At 48.0% G+C, this 16,809-nt stretch overlaps 1 protein-coding gene across 1 annotated transcript; it reads right to left on the bottom strand.

Moving 5' to 3' along the window:
- Nucleotides 1–2,648: 2,648 nt before the first annotated feature.
- PRXL2B (peroxiredoxin like 2B) lies at nt 2,649–16,561 on the bottom strand. The gene is made up of 8 exons (XM_077837439.1): nt 15,798–16,561; nt 14,106–14,380; nt 12,404–12,608; nt 10,167–10,218; nt 9,285–9,348; nt 8,599–8,674; nt 4,944–5,062; nt 2,649–2,822 (listed from the first exon to the last, which is right to left on the bottom strand). Exons 2-8 carry the CDS (start codon nt 14,166–14,168, stop codon nt 2,796–2,798), a joined length of 606 nt encoding a protein of 201 aa, XP_077693565.1. The 5' UTR covers nt 14,169–14,380; nt 15,798–16,561; the 3' UTR covers nt 2,649–2,795.
- Nucleotides 16,562–16,809: the final 248 nt, after the last annotated feature.

The following is a 16,809-nucleotide window of genomic DNA, read 5'->3' as shown; positions in this document are numbered from 1 at the left end:
CTGGGCTTTAAAGGCCAGAGACCTTTGAAAATATGGTCCCGAGTCTAGAGGCATAAAACCAAACAGATGAGTCTAGAAACAAGCTTTGCTAGCTTTTTTTTTTTTTTTTTTTTTTGAAAGAAAAATTTACCTCCCCCATAGCCTACTCTAGGACGTATAAAACAAAACCTTCCTCACTGACCTAAAAAGTCTACGTACTGAAATGACAGCTGCAGAACCTTTACTGGGTCGTTTTCAGGGAGAAAGCATTTGGGGACCTCTGAGTTTTACTGAAGTTTAAACACAACACATCTACTTCCTGTCTGCTAGGAGCTGAAGGCACTTGGTCACTTCCACAGCGAGGCAGGGCTTGTTCAATTAGCTTAGATGATAAAATACTGAGTGTGGTGAAGCTAAAGTGAAGCATGCACCTACCAGTAAAAAAAAAAAAAAAAAAAAAAAAAATCAGTGTTTATTTGGCAAGTTTCAATTACCCTTAATGTTAGGAACCCGGATGTCATTTGTTTCTTGGCAGTTGGATGTTCAATTAAGATTAATCATTCGCTTTAACACCATAAAGGTGATTTAGTTGGAAGAAAACAGGAAGGATAGCCTCTTCACTTGTTAAAATTAAGCACCAAGATAACATTTGTTAACTCCTCAGTTAACATGCAGTTCTTATGCCTAGTGTATATTAAATTAGATTCCATTTCTAATCAGCACTGTGACACTAAATATACAATTGGAACCATATAACAGGCTACTGCAGCTAGTCTAAAAGTTAACCAGATCTCTTATTCTCCCATTTTATGACATTCTAGATCAAGTATTTCAGACCATTTCTCCTCTTCCCCCGCATTAGAAAGCTATACCTATACAAAGGTCAAGACACTGGTATAGCACCAAAACACAGAAGAAGCCTCAGCTCTGCATTATGACAGCTCGCAAAGTATTTTCATTGGCAGTTTAAAAAAAACTTCACTGCTTCAAGATTTAGGCTTCTACCATCTTCAAAGCAGAGTGCTTTTCCGCTCTGCTGATAAATTAACCAGAATTGCATGGATGATGCAGTGTAAGATTTAAGCTTCATATTCTGATGAGTGGATGTTTCTAAAAAGCTCTGCTCTAGGAATGATTTGCGGGAAGCCTATGGCTTGTGTTATTGAGGAGGTCAAGACTATGACTAGGCAAGGTTTGCAATTGGTCCTAGTTCAGAAGTTGTAACCGCTTCATGGTAGGGACCTGGTCTTTGCTAGAGCACAGTAGAAATAAAGTATCGCCCTCAAGTTTTGACAGGTAAGATGCTGTATATGTTTTGCTGTGATCACAGGAAATTAACCTACATCATAGTTAAATGTGCATCATTAATGTGTACAATAGTCAAGCTGGTTTGAGTGTTTCCTATTTCTACGCTGTTTTTAATTAAAATGACTGGTTACAAAGGAGTGTAAAGCACTCGCACTCTGACACATCAACTTATTTAATCGTGTGTATGGTTGCAGGTAGAACAAACATGACAAATAAAGTGACTATTGTCCATCTCCACTTACACACATTTTCCAGAGTGGGAAACCTATTGCAATAAGTTCATGCAACAGAAAATAATGAGGATAGTTGAAGGTAAACTCCATCATCAGCATGAGACTCCTCCTCTTGGGCATGTCTGCAGTTAGAATATGGCTCTTTAAATGCAACTAGTTGAGCCAATGGCTAATGCACGCTGGCTTTAGGAGGAGGGAGGCATCAAGGCTTTCTCTGGCATCCTTTGCTCCTCGGAGCCTGGATTTAATGACCATAAAGGCTCATGGTCTGGAGTTTTTCCTGGGAACATAAGGATTATTCAGGGCTAGTGTTAAAGTTTCATCATTAGGAAGATTGTGCGGGATAGGTAGGGAGATGGAAGGTAGATAGGGATGCTGGGCTTTCCTCAAAGAGTCTTTTGAATGAGATGGGGTGCCTGTTAAATATTAATTTACCTACAAAGTATTTCTCTGCACCACGGGGGAAAAAAAAATCTTGAGTCCACTTTTTACTGTAGCTTTAACCTAAGCTACAGTAAAGAGTCTATTCAGACACCAGACCCTTGTGTGCAAGCCTTGGATAGGAAGAGAACATAATCTTAGCTCTTTTATTAGAAGGAAGAGCATGCTATGTTCTGGGTGCATGCAGCAGGATGATCTGCACCTGCTGTTGCATCCCAGGGTATGCATTCCAACAGCCAACTTCTGCTAAAAAGCTGATTCAAGCTCCCATCTGACAAAGCTGGCCCTGGCCCAGCTTTAGAAGTGTGTTCAGGCACACTGCCCAGTCACCTTTAAGGCTTTGTATTAAAGCCTTCAAGAAGGGTGAAGTGTTCACACAGATAAAGTTAAGCCACCACTAACACTTGCTAAAGAAGTGTTACCTCCTAGTGTAATGTAGGTTGAAAGAGGACTTCTAACCAGGGAAGAAAGCTAATGGGGGAAGCCTACAAAACTATTAGCACTGGCCACAAAGCAAGGCAGGTTCTCCTTGTTTCAAAATCCTCAGATGATACTCTTGGTCCCACCTACTGGTCACCTGATCAAAATGATCCCATGGGAAAGCCACCATATTAGCTGCTATTGGTTACAAGGTTGAGCAATAGGGAAAGCTTTGTTATGCTTGTCCAAGACAGTCTGGCACAGCACTCTGCTTTAGAGCATTTATTCAGACTTCAGTGATTTGGCCATTATACAAAAGTATGAATATAGATACAGTGAGGTGAGATTACAGCAGCTATGAAGGTCACCACACTGGCTTCTTTCTTGCTTAAAGAAATTCCCTGCTTCTCTCCATCATCTGGTACAGGCCTCTTCATTGCACTGTAGAGAGACAGTCACTGGGTTAGCAAAGTTGCTCCCTTAAGCCCAAGGGGAGGTGGGACAGGGAAGACACCTAGGAAGCCCTACACAAGACTATCTGGCTCCTTTTTACTTCTCTACTCTTGTCCCCCTTTTCTTCTAGCTTCTCTAAACCACTAGGTTAGACCCCTGCTTCATCTTATGGCCTCCATAAAGGCACCTGTGCCTGGAACCCACTTCTGAACCCAACCTGCCACACCTCAAAAGCCATGCTTCCTCCACCCAGTCAAACAAACCCAAATTCACCCTTCCTGGGCAGCTTTCCTTCTCCCTTGAAGCACAAAGGCCCTCAAGCTGTGCATTTCCATATGCAGCAATGGCGGCTGCCTTTGGGGCAAAGGGGACAATTGCCCAGGTGATTCAAAATGGCTGCAGGGCTCTAGGCATAGGCGTCAAGTTGCTGCTGCACACCCCCCAGTGCCCCCCTCCAATCAGCTTGTGTCCGTCCCCCATCTCCGCCCCCCCCCCCCAGTGCCTCCTGCTTGCCACTATCAGCGGTTTGGCGGCATGCTGGAGGAGCAGGGGGGTGAGAAGAGGCAGGTGCCAGAATTGCTGTTAGGAGTGATAATTAACACACGCCAGGGAGGGGTTTGTTCCCAGTCACCACAGCACATGGATGTTACGGCTTGATTTTCCATACACGTTTATGAAGCCTCCCACTTACAGGGGCATCTTTCCATCTGAGAGCGAGTCTGTGCCAGCATAACCAAGTATTTAGGGATTTCAAAGGAAGGGTAGAGGACTGGCTGGGCTTAGTCACGCCACCTCCCTTTTTAGGCCTATTGCTGGCTCTGCTCATCTAAAAGCCGCTTCCTCTGGCAACTGGAACCACTGTAGGCATCACTGAGGCTGCCACCATTAACCTTAATGAGACTAATTTGTTGGAGGGCATTGGGTGACTAAGTGGTCAGTCACGTATACTGGAGAGTCTCAGGGGGAAGGCACTAAAGTGGACTGGTCTGTTCCTCTCCTACCCACCACAGGGTCACCAACTGTTCTACCCACACATGGGAAAGCCTGATTTCTTTGGAAGTCTTGGACGCTCAGCAAGAGCTAGTGGCACCTACAAACCTCAGCTGTAAGGGGCTATTTGAGCTAATGCTACAGAAATCCTGGGGACAGTTTAGGAAGAGGCAAAATGCATTACACTGGGCTCTGTTCCCAAAGCCCATTAGCCTTAAGAGCTGCCTAGTGATTTGCTAATCCTCTTTATTAGCAAGCTGATGGGAATCTCCCTGTCCTGGCCACATCCCTGCTAGAAGGTTTTCCCCTCACACAAAGCCAGCAAAGGGAAAGCTGGCATAGTTACCATGGTTTTCCCTTTGGTGTGTGTGAAAACTGGTAATCCAGTAAAGGTTGGACTGCTGACCCACTAAAAGTCACTATAGGTTTTGTGTTTTATTAAAGTTACCTATAAAAATAACTTGGAGCAGTGTGAGGGAAGCTTTTCTTTGGAAAAGGAGCTGACATCTAAACGCCCCATAAACTGGGCAGAAAGAGGCCTCTGGAAATCAAGCTGGTGATTACTCAAAACCATCTCACACTGTGGGTCACTATATCTGGAATGTCCTAAAACTTATTGCTTATGTCTGTGTGTGCTTAATATTGAATTAATTGTAGTTTTAAATAAGAGCACGCTTATTTGTATTAATCATTTTGTCAGACAGAAATTGCTGTGTGCCCATGGATTTATTCCTGATACTGCCTGGAGTGAAACAGTGAAGGTACCACTGCTTTGGGTTCTGAAAACCCCAGGTACCAGCAGGAGGATGGCTGGAGCCTCTAGCAGATCTAAGAGTGGGAGGAGACACTTGGCTCAGGACTGCAACAGGGGAGTTCTAGGAGGAAGAAGGTACTGGGAGCCAGGAGTCCCAGGCTCTAGCCTCACCCAGCTCTAAGAGGGAAAAGGTTCATAGGGATTGAGTCCCCTTTTTGAAAGCTCAAGACAAGCTTGGTTTGTTGTTGGTATAGTGCTCTATATTAACTCGAGCTAGGTAAGATTTAGAGTGAGCTGGCTCCAGCAGGTTCCTTTATTTTTAAAATGTTAGCTCAGTTTCCATCATTAGAGGAAACAGCTCTTACCTGAGGTTTCACGCCTTCTTTAACACTTGCCGAGATCCCAAGGCTTTTGACAATTGTTTCCAAGGGAACATAGTCACCAGGTGAATCCTGTATGAAGTGCAGGAGCAATTTCTCTCCACCTGAAAAAGGACAGGATGTATTTAAGGACATTACAAATGACAAGCATTGGTCAGCAAGGCAGCAAAATGTATATAGCCTTTAATAAGGGATCACTGATTGACAGCCAGCCCCGTCCACATCAAAACTGGAACAGCTCACATGCACCCCAATGAGAGAGAGAGAACCACAGACTGGAAAACACTTTAGGGGTGAGAGATCAGATTGCCCTCCATGCCCCATTCAAGACTTCAGTCTCAGGGCTGGGTCTACACTGGAATTGCTACAGCAGCAGACTCTCTATGCCGACGGGAGAGCGCTCTCCCCTCAAATTACTCACTCCACCTCCCCGAGCAACGGTAGTTATGCCAGTGGTAGACGCTCTCCTGCTAACATAAGCGCTGGTGTAGACAGGGCTAGGTCAGTGTAATTTACATCACTCAAGGAGCACCTCTGAACAACTTAAGTTATACCAAAGTAGAGCGCTAGTGTGTACGAGCCCTTTGTCTGCCAGCTGACCCACGCTCTCACGTGAATTCCAGATGCAGCTGTTCTAGGGTAGCATGGGGCTTTTCCTAAAGCCTGTAGGAACACTGAGGTTTCCAACAATTACAAAACCTAGCATCACTACCGGGTTGGCGAACAATAAATACAGGCTGCGTTGGTCACAAGTGTTTGCCAGCTCCCCTTTGAGAAGTCATGCAGAATGGAGAGCCGTCTGACCCTTGTGTGACAGACTCAAGCTAGAACTCCGACTTCGTAGAGGGCTATTTTATTAAAGGGGAAGCAGCATGTACTGTACTCAGACATTCTACACATCCAGCTGGGACAGGTGCACTCCCGATTTCCTATTGCTTTACACTCTAGCATCTAAACATCATTTTAGCCACAAAGTTTCTCCGTTTACTGTAGAAGAGGCGGCATTTTAGCTAGTGAGTTGGTGTTGTTTTGTTAAATTGTTTTCAGAAGAGTGTTTAGACAATAAGAAAAAGGAGGGGTACTTGTAGCACCTTAGAGACTAACCAATTTATTTGAGCATGAGCTTTCGTGAGCTACAGCTCACTTCATCGGATACATACTGTGGAAAGTTTAGAAGATATTATATACACACAAAGCATGAAAAAAATACCTCCTCCCACCCCACTCTCCTGCTGGTAATAGCTTATCTAAAGTGATCACTCTCCTTACAATGTGTATGATGGGCCATTTCCAGCACAAATCCAGGTTATCATACACATTGTAAGGAGAGTGATCACTTTAGATAAGCTATTACCAGCAGGAGAGTGGGGTGGGAGGAGGTATTTTTTTCATGCTTTGTGTGTATATAATAAGATCTTCTAAACTTTCCACAGTATGCATCTGATGAAGTGATCTGTAGCTCATGAAAGCTCATGCTCAAATAAATTGGTTAGTCTCTAAGGTGCCACAAGTACTCCTTTTCTTTTTGCGAATACAGACTAACACGGCTGCTACTCTGAAACCTGTTTAGACAATGTTTTCTACCATACTGCCACCTGCTGGTAAGAGCTGGACCCAACTTCTAAAAACTGCAGAATGCAGCATTAGAGAAAAAACGATGACAGATTCATAGATATTAAGGTCAGAAGGGACCATTATGATCATCTAGTCTGACCTCCTGCACAACGCAGGCCACAGAATCTCACCATCCACTCCTGTGAGAAACCTCTCACCTAAGTCTGAGCTATTGAAGTCCTCAAATTGTGGTTTAAAAAGTCTTCAAGGAGCAGAGAATCCTCCAGCAAGTGACGCATGCTCCATGCTACAGAGCAAGACGAAAAACCTCCAGGGCCTCTTCCAATCTGCCCTGGAGGAAAATTCCTTCCTGACCCCAAATATGGCAATCAGCTAAACCCTGAGCATATGGGCAAGATTCATCAGCCAGATACCCAGGAAAGAAGTTTCTATCCATGCTATAAAAACATTTTAGGAAGTTTTCTGGGCCTGACATATCAGAGGTCTGACATTTCACATATCTTGGCAGCATTGTAAGCACAACAGGTGGAGCAGATGAAGACATTAAAGCCAGAATAGTGAAAGCCAGGCATGCCTTTGTAACACTAAAGCTGATCGAGAAACAAAAATCTTGCCACCCAAACTAAATTTGAATATTTAACATCATTGTTAAGTCAGTTTTACTATAAGGCACTAAACTTGGAGACTTAAGACCTTACTATCTAAACTCCAAGTTTTTGTTATCAGCTGCCTTAGACAAATTCTCAATATCAAATGGCCAGAAAAAAAAAAAAAAAAAACACAAATGAAGAACTCTCAAGGAGGACAAAAGAGAAACAGAAAAGAGGAATTTACAAAATGAAAATGGAGATGGCTGGGACATACATGGAGGAAAGACCTGGACAACATAAGACAGGTGTTTGACTAGAACCCCCTGAGCAAGAGGCGATGAGGTGGAAAAGCACAGTAGTAACAAAACCGAAAGCTATCAAAATGAGCTGGAGAGAAGCAAAGACTACAACAGAAGACTAGCAAAGATGACAGGCAGTGGTGAAAGCCCTGTGTTCCACATAGACTAGAGAGGCATAAAAGAAGAGAATAGAATTGAGAGGAATTATAAGAGAATGTGAGGCAGACAACTTTGGCATCAAGTTGACATCTCCAGGTAGGACAACTAACGTGCAACTGCTTGGTCATGAGGCTAGAAAAAAAGAGCAGATTGTGGGATTGGGAAAAAACAGAAATCAAACCTCTTTGTCTGAGGCAGCCTATGCAGTCATGAATGGATGGGGACAGAGAAGATGTATTCTCTAGTATGGCAGGGTGGTCACCCCACCATGCCTTGAAGGGCTTAAAACAGCCCTAAGAGAGGGCTGTAGCCAGAGGAAAGCTAGGCTGATTGGGGGTGGGTCAGATCTCAAGACAGGCTTGAGTATGTTCAGCTAAGACCCCACAGCATGGACAGCTCCCATTGCACAGATGGGCCAGGGCTCTGCATTAACTCTGCTATTTGCAAGGTACCAAGTTTCAGCCAGAAGAGATTTCCCTCCCAGACAGAGCCCTTGTATACTCTTGTTAACTGCATATTTTTAAGTACAACTGAAGGCAGATGCCTGACCCACTATGCACACCATGGACCTGCCAAGCAGTGCCTGCTCAAAAGGTGGATCTTAGTTTGTAGGCAGTAGTAACAACTAAAAAAACCCCACACTTTTTCCAGGGTCTGAGAAAGTGAATTAAACAAATACCATGAAAGACTCCATTAAGCAGAGCATTTGAAAGGATGGCATCCATTCGTGACCAACTGATACAGCGAACAGATCTCAGATGCTTGCCTAGCAGTTTTCCCTTTGTCAGGTTTCCCCACCACCCCACTCTGCTAGTTAGCTGCGAATCCTCCCTACCCTCAACCCAGTTGTCTTGCCTTCTTGAGGCAGGATTTCAATGTGATAGCTTCTAAAGCCTTCTCCAGGCATAGGTTCTTCGATCAGCCAAATTGCTCCAAACAGGTCATCTAGAAATGTGTCCTTCACCAGCTACGGCCAGTTACCTGGTAGTTTTGACAGATGGATTTGCATTTATTTACCTTGACTAACTATTATTGTTCCTCCACTCTGCAAGAGGTCACCACTGAAGTTGCCTTGGATGCCGTCTGCATTTGCCTGAGGGAAAAATAAAGCCCAAGTCCATTGCAAATGTGATACAAAGGCCTTCTCTTGAGGATGCTCAGGGCCTCTCTAAACCCACTCAAGCCAGTGGGACAAAAGGAGCCCAGATGCACCCATTGAAGTCATGCAAATGCACAAGTCTGGTCAGGCCTGGCCTTTAGAACAGTGCTTCTCAACCTTTCCAGACTACTGTACCCCTTTCAGAAGTCTGATTTGTCTGATGTACCCCCAAGCTTCACCTCCTCACTTAAAAACTACTTGCTTATGAAATCAGACAAATACAAGAGAGTGTCAGCCACACTATTGCTGACAAGTTGTGTACTCTCACCATATAGTTATAAAAGATATCAATTGGAATATAAATATTGTACTTGCATTTCAGTGTACAGTCTATAGAGCTGTATGAACAAGTCATTGTCTGTATGAAATTTTAGTTTGTACTGACTTTGCTGGTGCTTTTTACGTAGCCTGTTGTAAAACTAGACCAATATCTAGAGGAGCTGATGTACCCCCTGGAAGACCTCTGAGTACCCCCAGAGGTACACATAGCCCGGTTGAGAACCACTGCTTTAGAGGGTGCATTTCCTACTATCTAGGATCTCACCTTCGTGACAACTTCTCGAACTGGTTTCCCCAGAGCAGCAGGAACTATACTCAAGGCATTGTACCTGGGGGGGAAGAAAGGATATGTTGGCCATCTGAAAGGTTGAGGGGCCATATCCTCTTCTACTCTAATTCAGCTTAGTCAGTGGAGCTGCACCAGTTTACACCAGCTGAGGATTTGATCCCAATAATTAAACTCTCAGAGAGATCAGCACTCATTACATGCAGCTTGCTATTGAACAGTCACATTAGCCAGGGGTTCTCAAATTCATTGTACTGCAACCCCCTTTGGGCAACAAAACTACACGACCCCACGGGCAGCAGGGGTGGGCACGGAGGCAGAGGGGGCTGCAGCCCAAGCCCCGCCACCCCGGGTGAGGGGGCTGCAGCCAGGGGAGGAAAAAGGAGAAAGCTGAATTTGACTCATTGTAATGAGCACCCTAAGCACCACCACTGATCCCTGTGGTTCAGGAGTTCCAGCACAGCACTAGCTAGCCAGAAGCGACTCCGTTCGGGATCTCGCTGGTATGCCTAGGCTTTTAGTTTTGATCCAAGCCTTGTGTGTTTGCCTAGGTCTCGAACCAAGTACAGAGACTTAAACATTAATGGTCACCAGGGTAACGAAGCGACAGGCAAGAGGTGGAGCCCCAGGTGGGTTTGTACTGAGGGAGCCTTGCAGTTTGCCATGTGGCAGCCCCTTCCCACGGGAGTCGGAGACCGTTAGAACGACACTGGGGCAAAACAGTCTTTTCACTCTGAGGAGGGGGTGCTGCCTTCTGCTACAATGGGCCCCAGCCATCTTAGCTACATCCCTTCAAATTGCTTTGATTCAGGGCAGAGGTTCTCTTAGACTAGGGACAAGAAGCCAATAGGGGCCACTCACCTTTTGAAACCCAGGTCATTGTAGCACTGCTTAGTCTCATCAAGATAGAGTTCTGGGGAGGGGAAAAAGGGGAGGTTAACACAGCCAGGGTAGATGTGCTGTCTCAGCAGTATGTGTTTTATGCCAGTCTGCCAAAAAGAAAATAATTTCCGTAGCAGCCAGCCAGCCAAGCAGCTCATAGTCAAAACATGACTCATCTCTAGAGCAAGCTCACAAAATAGCTTTATCATCCAGCAAGATATTGCCTCAAACCTAGTTGTTGCCCTCCCTCCCCCCCATGCCTATAATCCACAGAAGAGAGCTTCCCTGCAAGCACTCCAGACACTTCACCCATGCACGTGCTGCCAGGCACACACCCCTGTAGTATCTACAGGCCATCAGCGGCGTTGCAGGAGGATCCATGGCAGAGTTTTATGCTGAAGAAGGGTGTGGCATGAATGTTACTCAGGAGACTGGCTCAATGGCTTGGCATGAAGGCAGGCACATTTGGGGGCATGGACAGGGCAGGGGTAAGAGGAGCACTCAGAAGTGTGGTGGAGCTCAGGCAGGAAATCAGGTTCTGAAGAGCTTGTCAAGAGTGGGCCAGATCTGCAGATACAGGTAATCAGTGGGTGGGAGGCAATGGGTAACATGCAGCCAGAGACCAGCAGGTGACTTTAAGCCACCTTCCCAACCCCCAGATCCTGGCCCCAGCACTGCACCCAGCTGGCCCTAGTACAAGTTAGCAAGCTAGCAAAGATGCTCAGCTCTGAAGTCTGGAGTGTCAGTCCCAATTTTAGAGGCTGGAGAAAGGCATTTGCTGGGCAGTGCAAGAAGCTGACGTTATCCACAGAGCACGTACAGCAGGCTTCCCCATGCAGCCCTTCCAGTCGGGCTGGGGCTGGTTCTAGAGGATATGCCCAGGGGCAGGGCAGACTCCATGGCCATCATGTCCTTGGCTCTCTGCTGAGACTGCCAGCAATACACAGGTCTCCTCCACCTGGTTGTGCAAGTGGAATTTAATCTTCCAAGCAGCCGCTTAAGCCAAGCCCGCTGAAGCCATGAAGTACTAACTACCCCTTGTTCACGTCCTTCACCTCACGACTGCCCAGCATACACAGGAATGAAATACAAGAACAATTCTAGCATGGAAAGGGGGGGTATTACCTAGTCAGAACTCCATGGGGCTAGTCCCAGCTCTGCCTTCAGCTTGTTGAGAGTCCCATTTTAAGCTCTCTTCTGTCAGTTCATGGTTGTCCTATAGCCACCTTGTTACACAACCCACCACTACTAAAAGTCCCGTCTCCCCCTCCCCACCCCCATGCCCTGCTATGGGGGGGTCCCCATCTGGCACAGAATCAGCCAAGGGAAGCACATCTGGGCAGAAGAGGTTGTGCTCAGGGCAGGCCCGCACTCTGGCTATTCTCCGGCTGACAAGGACCTCAGCACACTTAGGGCAGCCCCAGGATAAGGAGGCATGGTCTAGTAACGTTTGCAGAGAGATACAGATTATGGTAAAAAGAAAAGGAGTACTTGTGGCACCTTAGAGACTAACCAGTTTATTTGAGCATGAGCTGTAGCTCATGAAAGCTCATGCTCAAATAAATTGGTTAGTCTCTAAGGTGCCACAAGTCCTCCTTTTCTTTTTGTGAATACAGACTAACACGGCTGTTACTCTTAAACCTGAGATTATGGTAAGTTATCTGTTTGATCCGGACTTTAGCTGTGACACAGAGTAGGGGCCCCAGACCTGAAGACGAGTCTGGGGAGCTTGAGCACTCGTCTCTCTCACCAACAGAAGTGGGTCTAATAAAAAGGTATTCCCTCACTCGCCGGGTCTCTCTAATATCCTGGGACCAGCACGGCTCCAACAACACCGCCTCTCTCACTTAACCACTTCCCCACCATTGCAGGAAGCTCAGGCCTTAATGAGCCTCAGTCCCTCCTATTCTCTGCCTTTGGCACATAATAGCAGAGTCTCCCAGGGGCTGTAAGGCTTGGGGGTCTAATTTCAGTTGCTGGGTTTAGTGTGCAGGTGCTGGGTGACCTATGACACACCCAGGAGGGCAGGCTAGGTGATTTGGTCACCCCTTTTGGCCTTGAACTCGGAGTCTCTGCACTCCCGGTTTTGCACGAGCACGGGGACGAATAAAGGCTCCTGTACCTTGCTCTATGAGCTGGGAGCCGCACTTCCCCAGGTGAGAGACAGGAGAGCTCAGAAACTCTTGGAGGTGGAAGTTCCCAGACACTAGTCCTACCTCCTTTGAAGTAGTTCCCATCGATGAACTCCTGCAGGCCTATGCTCTCCGGCCCGACACCGATCAGGCGGACGTTGTGACTGTCCAGCAGGTCTTTCAGTTTGCTGGTCTCCTTGGCAATCCAGCGGCAAACCTGGCAGCCAAACCGCCGCAGGAAGAGCACCACACATGGCTGGTCCCTCCACAGGGCCCGCAGCTCCACCACCTACAGAGAGGCATTACCAGTAGCCACAGAGCCAGCACCAGGAAAGCATCCTAACACTGGTTGCAGAACTTACAGGTTATAGCAACCTCATCAAATTCAAGGGCCATCATCCATTGGCAAACTCTCCAGGCTGTTTGTTTGAAGAGTTAGAAGGAGTTTCCAGGTACAGTATTAGAGGGATCGTTAGCTCTGTCCCCACTTTGTGGTTTACAGCCACGTTGTCTGGTTTTAGAGAGAAGTGGAGCAGAGAAACATGGTGTGAAAAGCCCTCACTGAGGAAATTGACAATGCACAAAAAGAAAAGGAGGACTTGTGGCACCTTAGAGACTAACCAATTTATTTGAGCATAAGCTTTCATGAGCTACAGCTCACTTCATCAGATGCATTCGCTCATGAAGTGAGCTGTAGCTCACGAAAGCTTATGCTCAAATAAATTGGTTAGTCTCTAAGGTGCCACAAGTCCTCCTTTTCGTTTTGCAAATACAGACTAACACGGCTGCTACTCTGAAACCTGACTATGCACAGGAAACCTTGACATGGCCTATACAGGAGAGGCCCGATGGTCAAGCATACACAGCCCCCAGCACTGGGGCCAAATTAACAGGAGTTCTCAGTGGGAGCTGGGCATTGCAGATAACAGGGCCTATATTGTGGGGCTAAATGAGAACGGAGCTCTTTTGAAAATCTGGCCAGTAGCAGATAAACTGATGAGGTTTATCTCTAACAGATAGAAAACAGAGTTTGGGGGATGATCACTACTAGGATAAGGCAAGCTTTTTCTTTTTTAGACAGGAAGTGTTATGACACTGACTTGTGTCCCTTCCACTTGAAGTAGAAGGAGATTATTAATTATTATTAGGAGTCTGAAAAACAAAACAAGAACCACCCACCATCAAAGAGGGCATTTAACAGAACCTGCTGAGGTTTATAAGGGACACATGATCAACATCATGGCCCTGCTAAACTCCCTGCTGCATTTGCTACTCATCAGTCTAGTTTTAAAGTAGGCCAAAGCAAGGTACAGCTGGCTGAGAATTAATTAAGATGGTTGTGGCCTGTGCAGACAGATAAACAAAACACTCCACCAACCACAGCAACATGGTAGCAAAGAGATTTAAGACGTGTCTAGGGTGATCAAGAAACAAGCAGCATTTTCATAACCGATTAGGAAACATTTTCACGGGGTGTCTGTCTCTCTCGCCCCGCCCCCCCCCCTCCAGTTCAAAGGGGTTTTAAACACGTTTTAGACGCGGCAGTGAGGACAAGAGATGGCTGGCAGCGGGAAGGAGACCGGCTGGACTGACCCCGACCCGGGGCAAACCCAGCGACCCCCTCGCTCCCCGGCAGTGCTAGCTCAGGGTCCAGCCCCAGCCTCGCTTCCTGGGGACCCCTCTCCCCCCAGCCGGGCTCCCCGGGGCCGGGAGAGGTGCGTGCGCCCTCCACCCGTGGGGCGCCCCCACCCACGACAGCCCCAGCCCCAGCCCCAGCCCTGCTCACCTGCCCGCTCACTGCGTGCTTCAGCGTGTCGGCTCCCACTTTGGCGAGATCCACCGCGGCCATGGTCAGCTGCGCCCGCGACGCCCCTGCTGCCCGCGGGCCTCCTTATAGCGCCCGCCCGGCAGCGATCAGCTGCTGGGCCGGGCACACGCGTGACCCGGCCGGCAGGGGGCCACGCCCTTCTCCTCGCGAGGCAGGAGCTACCAGCCAATCAGCGCCTCCCGGGGCCGGACGGGCGGGGCTAGAGCGGGTCTGCCTCAAGGGGAGGGGCGGGGCTGGGGAGAGGAAAGGGGGTGCAGAGATTAGCAGGGCAGGGAGCGTTTGCAGGGAGGGAAAGGCCCAGGGGGGTTGTGCAATGCATGGCTGGGGTGACTGGACTAAGGGGCGAATGGAGAAATAATTGCAGAGGTTGCACAGAGGCTGAGCTGTGCTATGTCCTATGGGGGAAGCGGGATCACAGAACCATAGACCTGGAAGGCATCTGGAGCGGTCATCTAGTCCAGTCCCCTGCACTCAAGGCAGGACTGAGTATTATCTAGACCATCCCTGACAGGTGTTTGTCCAACCTGCTCTGAAAAATCCCCAGTGATGGAGATTCCACCACCTCCCTGGGCAATTTATTCCAGTGCTTCACCACTCTGACACTTAGCAAGTTTTTCCTAATGTCCAACCGAAACTGCCCTGGCTGCAATTTAAGCCCATTGCTTCTTGTCCTGTCCTCAGAGGGATGCAGGAGACTGGCAATGATACAGACTGCACTGGCTACGGGGTTCTGCACAGCACCTCTGGAAAAAGGAAATAAGCCTGTCGTGCCTAATCATGCAGAAGGTAGTTGTAGAAGGATTTGTGCAAAATCTACAGGGGACTGAAATGAGGGTGTGCAAGAGTTAAGAGGTAGAAAGTTTTGCAAAGCATTTGCATGGAAGGGTGTGTGTAATGAGAGGGGCCAGAAGTGAACCCGTCCAGAGCAAGGGTGAGATGATGCAAAGGCATCATAAGGTTGCATGAAGGTGTCTGTGCAATACCTGGGGTACAGAAATAGCAACACACAGAGTGGTTAAATCCTGAGGACGGTTATTAAGAATCAGTGCGCGCTTGCACTTTATCCTGCAGATCATTCAGGGCTTGGTTAGAAGTTTAACCCGTCTGCGCCTGCTGGAAATTTGTATGTGTGCTGGGGGGGGAGGGGGGGAGGAGTTAGATAAAGCTCAGGAAACTCCTTCCTGAAAACTATGCTTCCTGGCGTTAACCACTAAATAACTTCTGAGTCAAAAGGATATTTCTCCCTCTGTGAAGATCACTAGAGCCACAGTGAGACAAATTGCTGCTCAGAAGGGCAGTGCTGAATAGCAGTACAGTAATTCTTAGCTCCTTTCTCTCATCTGAGGATCTTACACTGTGCCATGGACATTAGCCACACTTCCCCTCTGGTTTTGAGGCAGGGATGGTTAATACTGGTAACATCAGGGGTAGCCAAAGGAGTGAGGCGGGACCACATTGTCAAAACATCCAACCAACTTTCAGGCAGTCAGATCCCCAACTATGGTACCCCAAGAACTGGTCAGGCAGCCTCACCACCCCCCTCTCCTAGTGAGCCCTTGTTTTAGCCCCATTCCTCCAGGCTCTCCCTCAAACCAAAGCCAACCACACCCAACTAATGGGGAGGGGGGAAGCCTATTACAATATTGTTACCTCCTCCTACACTGAGAGCAGATCTCTGTGGTTTACCCAGGTCACACAGCAATGAGACACGTGCGTCACAGGCCAGGCTGGAACCGTGGCATCCTCTCATCACTAGGCCGCAGTGAATAACACAATAAACAGTCGTTATTAACAATAGTTTACATTCCTCTAGCGCCTTTCATACAAGGATCTCACAGTGCTTTACGAACAATCATTAACCACGGCGAAAATTAACGAACATTAATTAAAGCAGAGATGAGCCGGAACCAAAACCTCAGCTCTAACCGCCTCCAAACGCTGAGGACATTCCTCACTGCCCCCCATCACTATATAGTAACTCCTCGCTTAACATTGTAGTTATGTTCCTGAAAAATACTACTTTAAGCAAAACGATGTTAAGCCAGAGGTGGGCAAACTATGGCCCCAGGCGCCACATCTGGCCTTCCAGACGTTTTGATCCAGCCCTCAAGCTCTCCCTGGGAAGTGGGGTCTGAAGCTCGCCCCATCGCTCCAGCCGGGGAGCGGGGTCAGGCTCTTGCCCCACTCCGCACAGCTCCTGGAAGCAGTGGCACATCCCTTCTCCGGCTCCTATGTATAGGGGCAGTCAGGGGGCTCTGCACGCTGCCCCCACCCCAAGCACTACCCCCACAGCTCCCATTGGCCGAGAACCACAGCCAATGGGAGCTGCAGGGGCGGCACCTGCAGACAGGGCAGCGTGCAGATCTGCCTGGCTACGCCTCTGTGTAGGAGCCAGAGGGGGGACATGCTGCTGTTTCTGGGAGCTGCTTGAGGTAAGCACCATCCGGGGACTGCCCACCTGCCTCCTCCCATGCCCCAACCCCCTGCCCCAGCCCTGATCCCCCTCACGCCCTCCGAATCCCTCAGTCCCAGCCCAGAGCACCCTCCTGCACCCCCAAACCCTCATCTCCAGCCCCACCCCAGAACTCACACCCCCAGCTAGAGCCCTCATGCCCTCCCGCACCCCAACCCCCAATTTCGTAAACATTCATGACCTGCCATA

The sequence above is a fragment of the Eretmochelys imbricata genome, chromosome 18 (assembly GCF_965152235.1).
Source record: "Eretmochelys imbricata isolate rEreImb1 chromosome 18, rEreImb1.hap1, whole genome shotgun sequence".
NCBI lineage: Eukaryota > Metazoa > Chordata > Testudines > Cheloniidae > Eretmochelys > Eretmochelys imbricata.
The sequence above is the reverse complement of the archived record's forward strand: the minus strand, read 5'-3'. Positions and strand labels throughout refer to the sequence as shown.